General features: G+C 48.1%; 1 protein-coding gene across 1 annotated transcript in view; it reads right to left on the reverse strand.

The window, feature by feature from the left end:
• Window positions 1–501: 501 nt before the first annotated feature.
• Window positions 502–18,994, reverse strand: part of TRIM29 (tripartite motif containing 29) — a 28,617-nt gene continuing 10,124 nt past the window's right edge. The window contains exons 3-9 of the mRNA XM_074976924.1: window positions 17,785–18,018; window positions 16,749–16,947; window positions 11,208–11,291; window positions 8,199–8,288; window positions 6,842–6,943; window positions 5,495–5,571; window positions 502–797 (exon numbers count right to left, since the gene is read on the reverse strand). Coding sequence (XP_074833025.1) covers window positions 735–797; window positions 5,495–5,571; window positions 6,842–6,943; window positions 8,199–8,288; window positions 11,208–11,291; window positions 16,749–16,947; window positions 17,785–18,018 — 849 coding nt within the window. The 3' untranslated portion in view covers window positions 502–734. The remainder of the gene's footprint in view (window positions 798–5,494; window positions 5,572–6,841; window positions 6,944–8,198; window positions 8,289–11,207; window positions 11,292–16,748; window positions 16,948–17,784; window positions 18,019–18,994) is intronic.

The following is an 18,994-nucleotide window of genomic DNA, read 5'->3' on the forward strand; positions in this document are numbered from 1 at the left end:
AATATATTTATTGCTCAAGACAACTAGCCACACTCCACTGGCCAAACAGCCGCATGTGGCTAGCGTGTTGGACACCAGGCTCTGAGTGCAACGGTGGTGTCTGCCATGATGCAATCCCTGGAAATTGGCAAAGGGGGAGCCCAAGGATTGAATGGGTCACAGAGACAGACCTGCCCTTGCCCCTTGTGTGGGGAGGGTCCCTGCAAAGCGCAGTTGAGGGACATGGGTGAATGAGCTTTGCCTGCCAGTTCCATGGATGACCCAGCTTTGCAAATTCAAAGAGAACTTCAGACTCCAACTTGGCACCTTCCACCAGCTCTACCAACTCCCCCGATGACAACTGTGTGATTGGGAGGGCAGGAAGCCCAAGATATGACACTGTAGGGAAGGGCTCTGTGCATATCATATCCAAGATCCCACTGTTCCCAAAGTACCTAGGAGAAGTAGAGCAATGCACTCTGCAGGAAGAGGGAGGAGCTGCAAGATAGGGACTACAAAGGCTACAAGGGTTGTGGTTTTTTACCATTCTCGAGGGTGTAGCACTTTTCAAAGAAATATAAAACGGTTCCAGGAGTGATCATGAAAAAGTCCTCTTTTCCTTTCGCGCCGACCACCCCATCCAGCACCTCCAGAAATTAGAGCAGGAAGGTTAACATAGTAGCAGGTTCATCTATGAAATTGTTGGCTGGTTCTCCACTCCTGGCACGTCTGGCTTTTCCCATGGACCTTGGGGTTCAAGGTGCCTCCTGTGAAGTGACTCCGTTGCCTTTGTTGACATAAAAGGGGCGGTGGTGTGACTGCAATGGAGAATTTTGGGCATGTGAGTTATGAGAAGGACTGTACCTTGCTGCCTGTCTTTGCCCTACCCGCAACTTGCCCTGCCTCTGCCAGCAGTAACCCTCCCACATACCACTTTCACTGAAACTCCTAGGGTGTGTCTACGCAGCAAAGTTATTTCAAAATAGTGCCCACAATTTTGAAATAACTTTGTGAGTGTCTGCACAATGCAACTGCTATTTTGAAATGATTGTACTTCCAGGGGCTCTAATCCAACATAGGCTTTATTGTGTGTGAACACACTATTTTGGAAAAGGTTTGCTTATTTTGGGGCTTCTCTGTAGTGTAGACGCATTATTCCAGAATGGCTTATTTTGGAGTAATAACTCAGGAATAAGCTATTCCAGAATAACTCTGGAGTGTAGACCTGTCCATAGATGTATGCCCTGCTTTTACCAGTGACACCATCTATTCCTCCAGTTTGGGAACTGGAGCTGATTGACTTTAGTTTGTGCTTAGCCCTTATTCTCCGGCCATGCACAGACTTTGGGTGAGTATCATTATGGGACAGAGGAGCTACAAAAAGTCAATACACTTGTTAAATCCCCCATGAACTTTCAAAGCAAAGGCAGTGCACTTGTCTGCTGCCAGGGCTGGATTTCACCTTTTGATTTTTGTATGTAGCTCTCCATTGTTTGGGGTTCCCCAGTGAACTAAAATTTCAACATGGTCGATGCTAACAAATGACTTTCTGGTCTCTCCTAAAACCCTCTACTGCAAGGATATTTATTCCCTTACGGGAATATCTTTCCCAAGATGTCTTTCCGGGTCTAGTCTTTTAAATACGTACTGTGTGTGATGGCTCCACCAAGTTGCCTGGTGTTTTTCTGCTCTCTCTCTGGATAGCCAAAACCTTAAACATGACTGTAAGGAATAACCATACAGGTCTCCCCACTCCTCTGTTCCACCCCTACCTTGTCCCCGACCCCCTCCCCGACCAGCCTGGCTGGGAATTACCAGGGGCAAAGCATGGTGGCAGACTGAAGCACAACCGCAACAGGTGGTCGCCACTCCAGGGCTTCTGCCCTCCCTGCACTCACAGTGCAGTGCAAGAGGCAGCCTGCTGCACTAGGCTCCTGATGCACCCTCCCAGCCCACTGAGACCCACTTCGCCATAGACAGCTGGAAGCGCAGGCCACTTCCCGCTGCTGCAGAGAAGTGGGAATCAGGAGGGTAGGTCCCGGGGGGGCGGGGTGCAGCGGAGTGGAGCAGGCTGCTGCTCACACTGTGTGTGCAGGGGGGAGCCTGAGGGAAGGTGATGTCCTGCAGCTGCTGCTCTGTTACCGCTGCTACCCATGTCCTGCCCCAGGTAATCCCCCGTCTGGTCCATAGTATGCCCCCCCCACCTCACTTTGTCCTATGGATGAGACAGCTCTGTGAGCAAGTTCTATACAAACTCCGCCCCCGCCACCCACACACACGCTCTACTCATCGCTGTCTCAAGTTGTGCCACTTCACGTCAGCATCTCACACAGTCACCCTGCTCTTCCCGCCAGGATGATCTGGGTAAGTTCACCCCTCGAAAGAAAACAAAACAGGCTGGAAGGAGTGAGCCTGCAGCACTTGCAAAATGCAGCCACCCCATTCTTGTGGCTCAGTTGTGCTAGTTCATTGCCACGCCTCTCCAGCTCAGAGTCACCTGTGTTACTAAAATCTACCGTGAGGGCTCTGCAGCGTGGAGCCGCCCCAGCTCAAGGGGTCCTCTTAACGACGTCCTACAATGCCGTGCACTGCTTATGGAAGTTACCCAAATGCCTCTGCTCCCAGCAATGCTGCTGGGTTTCACAAACCCACTGACCCAGCCAGAGCTCTAAGGAGCAGCAAAGTGTCAAAACTAGGGCAGCCATGAATATGCGATAAGCCAGCACAAGGCAGTGACATAGCTATCCCTGCTTCATGTAGGCACAATGAAGTAAAAGCAAAAGTGGCCTTGGATGTCTTCCCTCATGTTATACTGACCTAGATCCAGATCCTATCCTGAGAAGTGTTGGCTAGATATCCAAAAGGACTGGGTTTGGGCTTATCTCTGCGAATCCTACCAATTAGCATCACATGCATGATGGAATGGTGAGCGTGAGATGGGTGGATGGATGGATGGATGTAACAAGTCCATCCCATCTGACTGCTTGGCGTACACTTCTGCTGCCTGTTGCTCAGCGCCATCTCGCGTGTGAATTCTATTGGCTTTACAGCTCCAATTTCCAGCATAATTAAAAACAAGAAGGAAAGCTCCCCTTTGAATAACTCTCTGGCCATTCTGACCTCCTAAGGCAATGCAGTCCGTTGTGTGAACTAATATTTACAGGCCTTTTAGAAGGTGAATTACTTAAATATATATTTAAGGCTATTTTAAAAGCCAGATTATTGGCCCAATAGGTTGTAAAAGCTCCTACAGAGACACTGCAGTCCAGAGCGTATGTGAGTATTTTGCAACTTTTTAGTGCTCTTATTAATCATCTGGATTGTTTGGTTCAGGTCTATCTGGTGAGTAGAAGCTGTAAAAATAAAATAGCCCCAGCTACTATATGCATGAAAAAGAGACTCAAGAGTTTACCTGAGGGAAATCTAGCCAGGCTGTTGGATTAATAACTGGATGCTCGTAAGGGTATGAAGTGTGTTCATGGAACTGGACTGTCACAACAGCTCCATGCCCACAGTGGAGCTCCCAGGAGATAGTAGATCCACCTTCAATTTCATCACTGCCAGATGGATCTGAAAACCCTCCTTCCTTAGCCTTGCTTCCCCATTATAACAATGTGCTACAGCAGCTACTTCTTGGTCTCGGCTAACATCTGCTACTGCAGGGACATTTCTTCTGTCAGGGGTGAAGAACCTCCAGCCCATGGATTGCACATCGGTCACCAGAGTTAGGTGCTGGTGGGCTGCCAGGCAGTTTGCTTTTACCTGAGCCTTGGCAGGTATGGAATCCCTCAGTGTGCTGTTCCCAGCCAATGGAAGATGCAGGAAGTGATGGAGGCTGCACCACCACCACTTCTCACAGCCTCTGTTGTCTGGGAATGATAAACTGTGGCCACTGGGAGCTGCAAGGCTCCCTTCCAGTGAATGCTCAGGCAAACAAATAGCCTGGCAGCCCGCCAGAGGCTAACCTTGACAAACCACTTGCGGCTGGAGTGCAGGAGGATCCCCAGCCCTGGTTTTTGTCCTTCCAGTTTGTCAAAGCCAAACAGCAGTCACCCTACAGCAGACATTTTGCAAGGGGTTGCTGCTTGCTGTATTCTTCTCTTCTAACCAGAAAATGTTGCTAACTCCTGCTATTTTCTCCCCTTTCTCATTCCCAAGGAAATAGAATGTTCTTGCAAATGTGTAATAATTATAAACTTTCGTTTGGGAGGGGGAGAAAGAGTTATTGATGCATTTAATTGAGCTCTTGCAAGATGCTAAGGTACTTCAGTGCAAAGGGAGATAAAGGAACCAGGATAACTTGGTTCCAGTGGGTTTTTGTGTGATCATTTGCTTTGCTAAGGGCTTGTTAACCCACTATGGTTTTTATTTAGGAATTACATAAAATGGCCTTCCGCCTTCTGGGATGAAGAAAAGCACACTTCTATGCATCACAGTTGCAGGGAAGTCTTGAAAACATGAAATAGAAAGACACCAAAAGCAGAAGGCAAAAAAAGAAAGGAACCCGCCCCCCCAGAATGTTTTTAAAATCTCTTGAGTTTGGGTTGGTCTGGCAGATGCAGGTGAGGGGGGAAATTCATGGGGTTGGTAAAACTGGCATTTCTTTAGCCCCCTGGAAAGTGGGTGCAAACCACAGCCACATGAATTTACTGGTGTATTATGACTGCTTTGGAGTGCACAAAGCAGCAACGAACCAGGACCACTTTTCCTAAAGTCTGGTCCTCAATCTGTTGCATGCTTCATGAGCCTACAGGACTGTGTGGTCAGTGTGTGAGGCAGTCTTAGGCTATGGTGTGGGTGTGCAGATTCCACCATATGGGGGGCGGGCAACAGACTTGCCAGGCCCCTGGGCAAAATCGTGGGAGCTCTGTGCTTTATGAAGGGGTGGGGCTTCATACAGGAGGGGCAGGGGTGAGGCAGCCAGCTCTCACTACTGCCCAGAGCACATGCTCCCCCTGCCCATTCCCACACACTTCTCAGAGCCTCCCAGAGCATACCATACAGTGCTTTGGCAGTAATTTAAAGGGCCGAAGGCAGCTGGAAGCTCTGGGCCCTTTTGAATTGCCAGGTCCTGGGGCAGCTGCCCCCACTCCCCATCAGTGCGCCTGACTAGATGTGTTTTCTAGGCACCAAAGACCACCCTTATAAGAGGTCAGCCCCACACACCCACATGCGGTGAACAGTATTGGGGCAAAGTATAAATGACTGGGCTAAAGTCTAGATGGGAGCCGACTTCCATTTAAACCCTGACAATTAAGGTGTGAAATGAGACTGAACCAAAACCATCCAAGCATTGCTGAGCCCTCGGGAAAGTTGAAAACTGATCTGAACCCTGCAACTCCACCCAGGCTAAGAAGAATAATGAATGCTGTCTCTGATGACGTTCAGCTGCTCTCCCTTCCCTAACTCCAAAACCACCCAGTCCCCGTAACTTCCAAAGCCCTGTGTGCGCCCCTAGCAGTTTCCCCTCTTGATGAAGCCCCAGGAGTGCACAGGTCCAGGTCTTCTTACATACCAGGATGGACTGCTTGGAGGATTTCCATGTCTGCGGCTGCACCTTTGTGTTTTGGTGTCTCACGATTGCGGGGTATGCTGTGACAACACAAAGAATCGAGTTAGGAGCAGTGAGGGTGTTATGATCCATAGTACCGTGGAGTACCCCTTCTTGCAAGCACTCTAGCAAGTTACAGGATTAGCAAATCCACATTGTTAGGAATCCTATTGTCTTCCAGTGAAATGCAGCCACTTCTGGGGGATAGCAGCACCTATTAGAATGGCACCATCACTTAACAGGTGAGGGAAAGGGAGTGAAAAAATAACCAGTTCAGTTAAAATGTCAGGGGAATTTATGGAGGCAGAATGTCATTAGCCAAATCCAAGTGAGGCCCAGATACCAGCCTAATTGTTCTGAGTCTTACAGGGAACAAAAGGGATCTGTAATTACCTTGGATTTGCAGCTTAGTTGAAAGATGACATTCCAGCCACCCCTTGCGGCACTCTGGGCCACCAGCTGTGACTCAGAGGCAATAGCAGCATCTGCTGAATGGCCACCATTCCCAGCATGAACATCTTCTTTAACCTGAGCAATCCCATTCATGTATCAGCCAGGCCTGAGTCTGGTTAGTAGGAATCCATGCTATCACAATTCTTGGTACCCCCTTGCATGGTCTTGAACTGGCAGTAGCCAGGGAGGAGAAGAGATAGAAATTCTGGGTCCAGGGAAGCATTCCACAGTGTTCTTCTGTTTTAATTGAAGGCTACACTAATGGTCAGTAATGCCAAGCTCTGAGATAGCACTTTTCATCAGTACATGGCAGAGTGATTTACAAAGCAGGTCAGTATCATTATCTCTGTTTTATCACTCGGAAAACAGAGGCACAGAGCGAGCAAGTGACTTGCCCAACGAATAGTCCCTGCCAGCTCTCCTGAGTCCCAGTCGAGTGCACCATCTATTAGGCCACACTCTCTCCCAAATTATTTGGTTAATAAAGATGTTCCCATCGGGATTTAGCAAAGAGGGAGCCAATGAATATTGTTCACCAGAGTCCTTCCTTACCCCAGATACTGCCAAATAAGTCTTCTGCTTTTCCCTCCTTCCCGCTCCCCCACCAAAACACCCCAAACTGACAACCCCTAGATTTAGCAAATCCAGCTGTCTTGGGCCATTTCACTTAGCTGCTCTGATAACCAAGCCAGAGTGAGTGCTCTGGGGCCATTTCTCCGAGCTCCCTTTCACGGGGCAGAGAGTGGGATTAAACACGACCCCCACCCCAGGTCAGTCGAGATCGAATCTAACCCATAACAGCGGGGAAGAAGGAGGGAGTGGCATGAAGTATAAAGCAGTGAACCCCCCTCCCCATACCACTCTTAGTGAAGAGGCTCCCATCAGACTGTTTGCTGAAGTCACCCGGTGAACTCTGCCCCATCTGGGAGAACTGATATGGCAGCTTTGTTCCGTTGCCCACTGCAAAATGAAAGAGCTCATGTTACTTTGGGATGTTGCCTTCCAGGGGTAAAAGTCTGCGTTTCTGTAATAATCAACCTGTGCGGTCGCCTGGCACCTGCTGGGCATAGGGAACTGAGATCCCTGGGAATGCAAACAGAGGACTGTTAATTACCCAACAGTCATCTCATTTAGTTTCTTGGGATTCCTGGGAGGGGGAGGGGGAGGGGGAAGGCCAGGCATCCAAAGGGGACTGTAGGTATGAGGTAGCCAAGCAAGAGATGGTAGATGTTAGCAGGGTATTTGGACAGTCTCAGCATTCTGCGTAGGGAAGGAAGAGCCTGTCTTCCATAGGGCTGGGATGGGGATGGTGCCTGCCAGCCCTGAACCAATGCACCAGAAGCTAGAATCATTGGGCAGACTCCAAGGCTAACAAAACTCCCTCGCATTCAGCCTTGGCGACACTGGGTGAAGCTACAGAGAGTCCTCGCTAGGGCTTTGGATCAGTTGAACAGAGTCTAATAGCAGAGCATATGGCAGAACAGAGACAGTCCTGCCAAGGGTCATGCAGGAAGGGCTGCGACTCATGAGCCAGAACTGAGTGCTCAGGAGGGTAAAGCAGCCCTGCCTCCAACAAATGCTTCTCGTTTGTTCCCGAAAAAATGGCCCTGGGAGTGGAGGGACAGCAAGAGAGAGAATGCTAAGGGTATGAACAGAGAAATCCAGAGAGACCTAAGGAGAAAGAGACACAAGAGGAATGGGGAGGGCTTAGTCTGGTGATGCCAAGGGATATCCCAAGAACTGGGCCTGATTTTGCTAAGTGCTGTACAAACACGATCCCTGGCCCCAAGCTTTCAATATACACAAAAGAAAGACGAGAGGAGAAGGATGGTTAGGTAAGACACAGGTCTGGGACTCAGGAGGTCTGCATTCAGTTGCTGTGTCCTGCCACAGATTGCTGCCATGACCTTGGTGAAGTCACTTAACCTCTCTGTGCCATGATTTCCGTAAAATAGGAAAAACAGTATTTCCTACCTCTCTTCATCTCTAGTTGGATTATAAGGAACGGAGACTTTCTCTAACTATGCGTAGCACAATGAGGCCCTGAGCATGGCAATAACGTAGATGATGTAATATAAACCAAATAGAAAAGGTTCAGCTGATGAGAGAGGGATGCCCAAAAGTGTTAGGGAGGCTGAAAATGCAAGGGCAGAGAACCAAAGAGGTGGACTAGGCAGAAATTGGCATGCAACCCTGGCAGAAGTGGTAGAAATACCTTTCATTGAGAAAGCAGAGTTGCCGATGCCAAATGTCTCATCTGTAGTTTGCAAGGTGCTGTATTCCCAGGCTCGGGTGTTGAAATTGGCTGTAAGACAAGAGAATCCAGTTCAGCAGTAAGCTTCTCATGATCCAGATCTGCGCCCGCGGCTGGTGTCCATCCACTAAGATTTAGCGTCAGAACCAGCTAGGTGAGGTTAAAGCAAGTCAGAGGTCTTTCTCCAAGCCATGGAGGAATTGTCCATCTGTGCTTTTCACGCTGGCCTGGGTGGGAGAGAAAGGGTTTCTCCTCTTCCTGCTGTCTGAGCTGTGCGAGTAAAATGCCATCAATGTAACAAAAAGACGCGTCATTAGTTACATGAAGCTGCCCACTCATGCTTTGCATGTCAGCGTGCTTATCTTGCCGAGATACCTGCAGGGAAAGGCTGGGACTCAGAACATGAGACATGCAGAATAGGGAACATTTTTTTGCTTACACACACATTCTCACTCCACCTCCCTCCACCACCACAGACTTGTGCTCCATGGTTTCCCCAGCACTTCATGCTGAGGTTTGGGTTTCTGTTGCATACTCCTCTTGGGGAGCAGCCATGCACAGAGGCCATAGGACATACAGAAGTTGAGAAATGAGATCTCTGACATGCATCTGCTGCCACCCGGTGGGCTACTCTTGTTGAACAATTCTGTTCATGCTCCTTTCCCGTGCTGTAGCATCTGCACAGCTCCCAGGCAAAGCTCACAGACAGGGACAAGTCATCTCCCCTCTTGCAGGTTGTCAGATCCTATTGAGGACCAAGAACTACAAGATCCTGCTTAGAAAGGGGATCCACTAAAAAAAACAGTCCCAAAATAAATTCGGGGGACATCTAAAAAGAAAAACAGGATGGGTGTGAAGGTCATAGAGATAGAACGAGGGAGCCAGAAGGGGATACTGAGCAGAGAGCCTCAGACAGCACCCAGTGCTCCTCAAAGGCATCGAGAGAGCCAATGGACGCTGCGCTGAGGAACTCTGCCTAGATCCATGAACGGCGCAAGGAACAAAAATAGGCCCCAGGTTGTCAAATGTGAGGCAGGTGTTGAAACAGAGAGAGAAAACTGCCTCTTATGATTCTGCAAATGAGTGATTTGCAAAAGAATCCAATTCCAATGACCTTCGACCACATCATTCTTTAGTGACAGCTAAGATTTCTTTGTAGTGGCTGATACGGTACATGGCAGGGATGTGCAAGGTGGGGTGTGGGTCCCCTCAGGGGGGTTGAAATTTCATAAGGAGGGTGCAGCGTGATCGGCTGCTGGGTCTCAGGCTCATCCATCTCATTAAAAATGCTGAAATAGGTTACTCTTTTATGTCTGAGTGTTCCCATTATATACCAATTTAAGAAAGTTTTTACAAGCTACAGACTTATTTTCTTTCACGTGCCAAAGGGATTTTCCTTTTTTTTTATTTTCATATGACCATAACTGAAATTTCCATCAGCTTGGATTACATTAGACAGGTTGGGAGGGGGCTGCTAATTGCAGGAAATAAAAATATCTATCGAATCGCAATGGAGGCCTGATCATTGCTTCGAGAGTGGTGTGTGCTTGGAGCACAGGGCCAAGGGCAAGAAATGCCTGGCTTCTAACTGTAGCTCTGACACAGACTTTGCTGTGTAGCTTTGGGCAAGTCCTTTCACCTTGCTTGGTTTCCCCACATGGAGAATAACACCCATGCCATCAACCTAAATATATGGTTATTGTTCTCACATATCTTATTACTCAATTCATGCCTCTTTTTTATTTATGTATGTACGTATGTATGTGCGACTAAGTCTCTGCTGCTCTGCACTGTAAGATCATTTCCAGCAGACACTGTGAGTGTAAAACACTACTGATTCAGGAGGATAACAATTTATTCCTACTTTCAGTTTCCTTTGCACGGGTGTAAATAGCAGAACAAAGTGCAAGGCAGCAGGGGCCTCGTCCTCACTAGAGACTTGTCAACACAGGTAATAATGCTGGTGTAAATTTATACTGCAGGACCAGTTCTAATGTAACTCCCCATCTGGAAAGTCTTTCAGAGTTCAGAGTGACTTTTTCAGGTATAGCTTAAACTGCTTCAAAATCTACGTTCCAGAGAGAGTTACTTTGCATTCCAAAGTAGGGTTATACCAGCATAGCTATTATGGCAGACTTAAACCACTGTTGTTCTGCTAGCCCATTTTCCCATGTAGGCAATCCATAGGCAAACAGGTGTACTTGTGTAGATCATATTAACTAACACGTGTTAACAATGTGGCATAGACAGTTATATTTTAACACATGCTAGCTGGTGAGGATGAACACAACTAGCCAAGACACATTGAAATACAACTTGTGTTCTTAAAATGTGTCTTAAAAATACCCAGTACTTCCACAGCACTTCCCACCATCAATCTGAAAGCACGTTACAAGAATCATCCTAAACCATAATTTATGTATGGGGAAACTGAGGCAACGAGCAGGGCTGTGATTTGTCCAGTGTTCCCCAGAAATCCTTTGGCAGAGCTGGGAATAGAATCCAGGCCTCCTGCACTTTCTTACATGTGAGCAGGTCAAGGTCAAGAACTCAACCTGCCAACTCACGTTAAAACTGCAAACTGCCTAGTCTTCACTAGGGTGCTGGGTGTGGCAAGATACAAGCACATCTTTGTCTGAGAGAGCCAAGCCCTGAGCTCTTCCCCTCTCTTACAGGCACTAAAGCACATAAGCCTTCAAAGCTGGTGCCCTGTTTCAGAGAACTTGGGGAAGTTCAAGAATTTCTCAGTGTGTTTAGGTTTGACAGAAAACCTGGGGACAGGACCAGACCTGGCATGAAAAGTGTGAAGGAACTGTATTTGCCTGATTCCAGGATATCAATATGGAAAGTAAGTGGTCAGAGGAATCAAATTACAAGCCCTATGTTGCATCTCTGACCCTGATCTGCCATGCTTTGTTTAGAGAAAGCCCAGCTGCAAAGAGGCAAAGAGGGAAGGGTCAGTCCTGGTACCTTTTGGAGTCAGGAACATGGAGAATCTCTTCAGGCTGTCCGGCTGGCTCCACTCATAGTTGTTGAGCATGTAGCGGTTATCACCTGGAAGAGCAGATCAAAGTCTGGGTCAGCAGGAGGTAGGACTGGGAGCGGCAGAGGCAAGAAGGGGCAATGGGGCGGCGCAGGGCAGTATAGGGCTAAAGCTGTTCCCCTTTGGCTTTCTACAGACCTTTTAGGAGAGACCATTTTGGCTTTGCAGTATGGCTGCTTTGAAAGCAAATTGCCTCAGTTTTGCAATTCCTGTCGAGCGCTCCTTGGAATGCCCTTGCCTGGGGTGACGCAACAGTGGCTGTACAGAACAAAGGTATCTGACTCCAGGGTCACCCAAGCAGCCTCACCCTTTTGACATTAGTGGCAAAACTCCCATTAACTTTGTTAGACTTAGGATCTGAACTACTGTCTAAATGAGATCCTACTGCTGAATTTTTCTAATAAAGACCTGCTCCCTGGCCTTTCCTCCCTGTCCTCTTTCCCTCTTCTCTGCCACGTCTGCTTCCCTTTCCTCCTGTCTCTCTGTTCAAAGTTGGCATCATTAACAGCAAAGGGTTTCTGTGTGAGGGCTTCTGGTGAAATGCACTCATTTGCCATATCTGGGCCTCTCTGCTTGCATGGCAGCTTCCCACTCCATCAGCCTCTGTCCCCTTCCTACTGAGGCTGTGGTGAGAGTAAGCAAAGTTTTGGGGAGCAGCAGGTCCTTGTAGAAGAGGCAGAGGACGGAGAGGGGGTGCTCAGGCACCTGATGAAGCCGTGCTAGAATTGCCCACTAGTGTACAACAAGAAGCATGGAGCTTGGCGTGACAAAATAAGGAAGTTTCCTATTAGTAGATGGATGAGTAATTGACTAGAAGCTGAGCAATGAATAGCAAGTGCTGCCTCCTGGTTAACACAGCTCCTCACTTCTCCTGACAGGATGTTATGTTACGATAGTTACGTTCAGTGGAGCACCTAATGGCTGGGGTTGCGAACAGCTCCGAGTTCCAGGATTTGTTTGGCTGAAAAGGGTTGGGTCAATTTTAGTTCTAAAAGGGAGTCATAAGGAGGAAGGAGAAAACTTGTTCTTCTCGGCCTCTGAGGATAGAACAAGAGGCAACGGGCTTAAACTGCAGCAAGGGAGGTTTAGGTTGGACATTACGAAAAAGTTCCTAACTGTCAGGGTGGCCAAACAGTGGAATAAATTGCCAAGGGAGATTGTGGAATCTCCATCACTGGAGATATTTAAGAACAGGTTAGATAAACCTCTATCAGGGATGGTTTAGATAGTACTTGGTCCTGCCATTGGGGCAGGGGGCTGGACTCGATGGCCTCTCGAGGTCCCTTCCAGTCCTAGTGTTCTATGATTCTATGAGCAAAATGGAACCTGTGCAAAGAGCCAATACAAAGCTTGTATGCTGCTTACATCTGACTTCAGGCTTGTTGTGAGGCCTGGAGTGAGGTAGAATTTGCTGTGAGCTCACTGCAAAAAGGTGAATTTCACCTGATGATTAGTTTAGTTTAGTTAAGTTGGTTTGACTCTTAGGTTAGTGAACAGAGTTCTTGTTTACTTGCTCTGATTTATTTCTGCAGCATTAAAACTCTCAGGATGCTGCTGAAATGTTCTGTCTTTCTGCAAGACTATTAAACAGGTACCTGTTATCAGAGTAAACAATCAATTTGGAAACTGCTATTAAACAGGTTTCACTCCACTCATGTATTATTTTAACACTAAACTTTCAAATGTGTTGCAAGTGAGCTTGTTGGATGAACCAGGGGGAGTTTGCAACCTAAGACCAATAAGTAATTGCAGTTCTTTCCTTGCTGTCACTAAATACAAATTCTATCTTCATTCAAGTACAGTTGTGGCTTGAAGAGATGATGGCTGTGAGGAGGTTTCAGATTAGTTTAAATAACTTTTCCCAGCAGGTTGGACACCATTGGTTAGCCAGATTCCAAGTCCTGTTCAATACACTATTGACAACATTTTCTGAAGTGCCCAAGATTCATAAAGGTATTTAAAGCATTCCTACACCCAGTGCTGCAAGGCCAAAGTGATGGAGGGCGAAGTCCCATCCTGTGTTGTGACAGATGTCAGACTAGATGATCACAGTGGTCCCTTCTGGCCTTAAAATTTAGACCCAAGGAATCTTCAGAAGAGACTTGGGAGCTTAAGTCTGTTGACTTCTGAGCCTTGGCCTGATGAATGTTGTTGTAGTGTGTTACCACCTTTGCTGGAGTTTGGGAAGGAGACACAGCTGGCCAGAAAATTTAAATGTTGTCGGGGGTGGTGATTTTTTTACCAGGGAAATATAGGACACACTGGCCTACAGATTTAATAGTCTGGTATGTTGTGGCCAAAATGCTCAAAAGGCCGTACCCCATGAGTATGGTGCAATATAAATGTAAATCGTTTGAAATGCAGGCTCCTAGGGGACAGAGACTGCCTCTTCTCATGTGTATTATATCAATCCAGCAGGCTGACATTCATTAAATGATAAAGCCTCTCAACACAGCTCCACATTTATCTTGGTCCCATACAAGCCTCAGTCTAATTACCCTAAATGAGGGCTGTTAAAAAGGCTGACACACAATTAGAGCTGCAGAAAATGTTGCTTATGATGCAAGTATGGGTCTGATACTGTTTCAAGCCTCCTGCTTGTTTTTGGGGGTGAGAGGGAGGCAGTTTCCCCAATGCCCCTGATAGTTTGGGTCTTTATTCTGGCAATATTTGTAGGCCTTTTGCTAAAGAACAAAGTGGCTGATAAACGTGGGTGGCCCATCTGATGCTGATCTTCATGAAGTGACAACAATCTTGCATGCATATGTCAGGTTTCCTCAGGAGCAGTTCCAAAAGGCTTTATGTGTTGTGACACACACGGCGGGTATGAGTCCAACCATTGATGTGCTGCACCTCTATTGGAGTTACTCCTCATTCACAGAGTCACGTCTCTCTCAGTGTGCAATTTACCCATGTATTATCCAGCTGGCTACTTAAGTGACCTTCACTGTCACTGGGAAGCACTTAGATACTTTCATGAATGGATTCTATCCTCACAACACTCCCCCGTGATGAGGCAGTGCCAATATCCCCACTTGACAGATGGGGAATAAAGAGCCGGGGGTTAAGTGACTTGACCACGGTCGTATAAAAAGCCTGTGGCAAATCTGGGAATAAATTTGGGTCTCTCGGCTTCCTGTGTGGTGCTCCATCCTCCAAATCTGTCCTGTGTAAGCCCCAAGCAATGTGCAAGCCCCATTTTGAAGGTTAAAAGGGAGGTAAGTGGTGAAGTATTGGCCTTGTACTGTCTCTCTGCAGAGGGGTGAATTTTCTCCTTGGAGGTCACTTGTAACACTGCAGCCACTGGGCAGCACTCAGCAACATTGTGCTGTAGATCAGAAGAGGGAGAGAATTACACTTTTATCCAGTGAAACCTTAGGAGCGATTTGATAAGCCAGGTTATTGTTTGCTCCGTTTGCATTTGGGATGAACATCAAGGTTAACACTCCAGCTGGTCAGGATTTGTTTTTACAGAATGCATGTTGGAATAAGACCAACAAAAAAGTGCCTCATGAGCTTTTGACAGATGTTGCTGGGAATGGCTTCTTAGCTCTAGGCTGGAATTGTTCGCAAAAGGTGTGGGGCGGGGGCAATAGCTCAGTGGTTAAGCCTTGGAAAATGCAAGATCCAGCTTCAAGTTCTGGCTCTGCCTGACTTAGGGATTTGAATTTGTCTCTCTCTCATTTCATGTGAGTGCCTTATGTGGGGTATGGGTCCCCCTCCCTCCAACATATTGACAAGCATTTTATCCCAAGCAAAACAGGAACACTGTTAGAAATTTCACAGGTTTTCATCAAGTGCGGAAACAGTTTTCCCACCCTCCACTAGTTAACAGTCCTTCACTTAGGGTCTCCACGAAGGACAGTAAGTGGACATAAATAAGGGGCAGGGCATGGGAGGAGCCAGGGCAGGAGCAGGGATATATATTTTGCTGAGCATTCCATCCAGAAGACGGGACTTCTAACACTCCCTATTGGCATAGGCTCTGTCGTTACTTAACTGTGAGAGCACCCCCTCATGAATTACTTGGCTCTTTCTTTGAGGGTTCCCATCCAAGTGCCAATGTGTCTTATTCCTGCCTGGCCCATGAAGCCTCAGAGAACCCTGGCAGCATGTGCACAATGTACGAGCTTCCTTTTGCCCCATGCCTTCTGCCTCTCTGGAAGTGCAGCAATGAGGCTCAAAAGCATGTGCCCTATGTGAAGGTGGCTCTAGGAAGATTTCAGAGCCGGGGCAGCCCAAGGGGAAGAAGTGAATCAGAACTGCTAAGCAGAGGCTGACGGAATTAATTAAACACTGAACTCATAACATTAAACATTGCTGGCAGGGAGCCATCCAAACCCCTGGGTCTCCCTACATCCAAAATGCACTGCATCCTTACAAACCCAGCCAACCAGCATCATCCTCTCACTGACCATGGAGAAGACAATTGCTGTTTTACTCCAGAGCTGTTTGCAGAGGCAGCTCTCACTTCTCCCCATTCTGCTCTCCCTGCGTCCCTGAGATGAGAACCCAGGCTCACGATCGTACTGCCTCTGTAAAAGCCCATCATACATCTGCACCTGGAACGCTGCCTGCAGATGTGACTACCCCATCTCGAGACAAAGATCTAGTCAAATTGGAAAAGGTTTGAAAAAAGGACAACAAAAACGATGAGGGCTATGGAACAACTTCTGTGTGGGCAGAGGTTAGTACGATGGCTAAGGGGTACGACAGAGGTCTATAACGCCATGACTGGTATGGAGAAAGTAGGTAAGGAAGTGGAAGTTACTCCTGCCTATAACAGGAGAACTCGGAAGTCGCCCAGTGGAATTGATAGGCAGCAGGTTTAAAACCAGCAAAGAAAATATTTCTTCACACAGCGAACAGTCAGTTTGAGGAGCTCCCTGCCATAGGATTTGTGAAGATCAAAACAATAACCGGGTTCAAAAAACAGCTAGATAAATTCCTGGTGGTTAGGTCCATCAACAGCTATTAGCCAGGATGGGTAGCAATGGTGCCATCAGCTTCTGTCAGAGGCTGGAAATGGATGTCAGGGGAGGGATCATTGCTGTGGCATTCATTCCCCCTGGGACACCTGTCATTGGCCGCTGTTGGAAGACAGGATACTGGACTAGATGCATAAGTGATACATGGGGGACACGGGGGGGCCATAAGGTCACCCAGCGTTGTCCCCTTCCCCACACTCACCATCAGCACCACACCCCATCTAATGAGCATAGAGGCTTCCCTTGCAGTGGTGCAGCGTGCAGTTTGACTTACTCCTAGGCCACGCCGCTCCAGGAGAGGAGGGACTTCCCTGCATGCATGGGAAGTGGCAGGTGAGAGCTGAGGGAGGGCAAGGCATGGGCAGAACAGAGGCAAAAGGGCGTGGCAGGGGCTGTGACCTGGAGCTGGGGTTGTCTCCGAATGTGGATAAGCAGAAGCAGAAAGCGGGAGAGAGGAGTGCTGGCTCTGGAAAACACTACCGTTCTCCGTGTGGTTCCTCTCTATGAAGTTCCGGCTGAGGTCAGCCTTGCAGATCTTCTCCACGTGCCTCATGCAGACGTTGAGCAAATCGTCCCGAAGGAGGCCCATGGAGGGGCTCATGCAGTCCCCTTCCAGCAAGACGCTGTAAGTCGGCAGAGACGGTGGAGGAGTGTAGTTCTTCATCATCGCTCCAAATTCCTGCCAAGGAGAAGGCGTGGAGGTTAAAGCCCTGAGAAGTTCAGACACAGGGGATGGTATGGAGAGGTTTGGGTACAGGAGAGATTAGACACAATGGAGAATAGGGCTCTGAGGATGTTTGATTTCAGCAGAAGTATGGGGGTCAATCAGCTAAGATTGTGCCCTGCTCACAGGCAATATGGTATCATGTGAACTCCCTCTGATCTGGTGCAAGCCTTGGACACCCTGCTCAGCTAGCTGCTTCCCGCTCATGGCTATGTCTACACTAGCCCCAAACTTCGAAATGACCATGTTCATGGCCATTTTGAAGTTTACTAATGAAGCGCTGAAATACAAATTCAGCGCCTCATTAGCATGCGGGCTGCCGCGGCACTTCGAAATTGACACGGCTCGTCTTGACGGGGCTCCTTTTTGGAAGGACCCCGCCAACTTCGAAGTCCCCTTATTCCCATCTGCTCATAGGAATAAGGGGACTTTGAAGTCGGCAAGGTCCTTTCAAAAAGGAGCCCCATCGGGATGAGCCACGCGGCAGCAAGCCGCGTCAATTTCGAAGTGCCGCGGCTGCCCGCTTGCTAATGAGGCGCTGAATATGTATTTCAGCACTTCATTAGCAAGCTTCGAAATGGCCATTTACATGGCCATTTTGAAGTTTGGGGCTAGCGTAGACACGGCCCATGTCAGGCATCTCCAAAATAACAGATCCTAACGTTTCACAGCAAGCTTGCCAGCTGCCCTTGTTCTGGTGAAGTTGCTGGAGCAATGTCTGTGGCACCAGTGGGATTATTTGCCTGTCAATGGTAGAAACAGGAGGAGAGGAAAGGTAGAGCCCCGACTTACCTGCAGGAAGAGCACCGAGTCGCTGATCTGGTGTATCTGATCCCTGGTTTCCTTGTCCTCCTGCAGTAGATTTGCCCTCTCTTTTAGCTCCTCCACAATTTCTTTAATGTTCTCCACTGCCGTCTTTTCTCTCTGGTCCAAAGCAGCCTTCACCTCCTCCCGTTGCTTTTCCAGGTCCCGGATCAGCTCTTTGAAATGCTGATCCACAGTGGCCTTCTCGTTGGTGGTGAAGTTCTAGTGGGAGGGAACACAAGTGCCTGGCATGAGGATCTCAGCTTGGGGACCCCTGCAATCTAACACTGAACCACAGTGTATACTGAGGGGAGAAAGCACAGCATTATGTTGGAGGGAGACACCCTTCCCCAGCTATTCCAGACACAGGCAGGCCCCTTAGTGCCATGAGGCAGTATTTGTGCGTGCAGATCCCTGTCCTATCAAAGTGCAAAGTCCCAGGCTGTGTCAAGAGAAGTGTAGCACAGAGATTTCTTAAAGGATAGATTCTCTGGTTTAGGGACCCTGCCTGTGCTTGCGCAGCCCCCAGCGCTTTGGGGTCCCATCCTTGGGTGGGGTTTCTGGGTGCTGCTTTAAAGGACTCAGTTCCTGAGACTGGGACTTGGGGGAGCGGCAGAGCATTCTCTGCAGCCCGCCCAAGAGAACAGAGATCCTACCCTAAGGTCTGGCCAACACTAGAGGGTATAACTCTCTTTGTGAGGAGTACGGGGGAGTTTCTACCAGTCTGGATACAGCAGTATTACTTCTAGTGCGGACACAGTTATACAGGTAAAAAGTTACTGTATGTGGGTAGAGTTTACATACCCTGCATGAAGTTGCACCAGAACAAACACTTTTTGACCAGTGCAAATATGTCCATACTCGGAGGGCTTTTGCCACATTAATTATCCCTACCAGCATAGTGACAATAGGAAATGTTTCTAGTGTAGACAAGCCTACGTCCCTTTGATGTGCAAAAGAGTCTTAGGTTCTGAAAACACAATGAGGAGTGTCAAGTGTCATGTCAGAACCTCCTTTCAGAGGGGCAGTCTATTTCAGCAAAAATAACGAGGAGTCCTGTGGCAGCTTAAAGACTATCACATTTATTTGGGCATAAGCTTCCATGAGTCGCAGCCCACTTCGTGAGATGCACCTGACTGCGTGAAAGCTTATGCCCAAATAAATGAGATGCACCAGACTGCCGCTCTGAAAGTAGGTT

This window comes from Carettochelys insculpta, chromosome 25 (genome assembly GCF_033958435.1).
Source record: "Carettochelys insculpta isolate YL-2023 chromosome 25, ASM3395843v1, whole genome shotgun sequence".
NCBI lineage: Eukaryota > Metazoa > Chordata > Testudines > Carettochelyidae > Carettochelys > Carettochelys insculpta.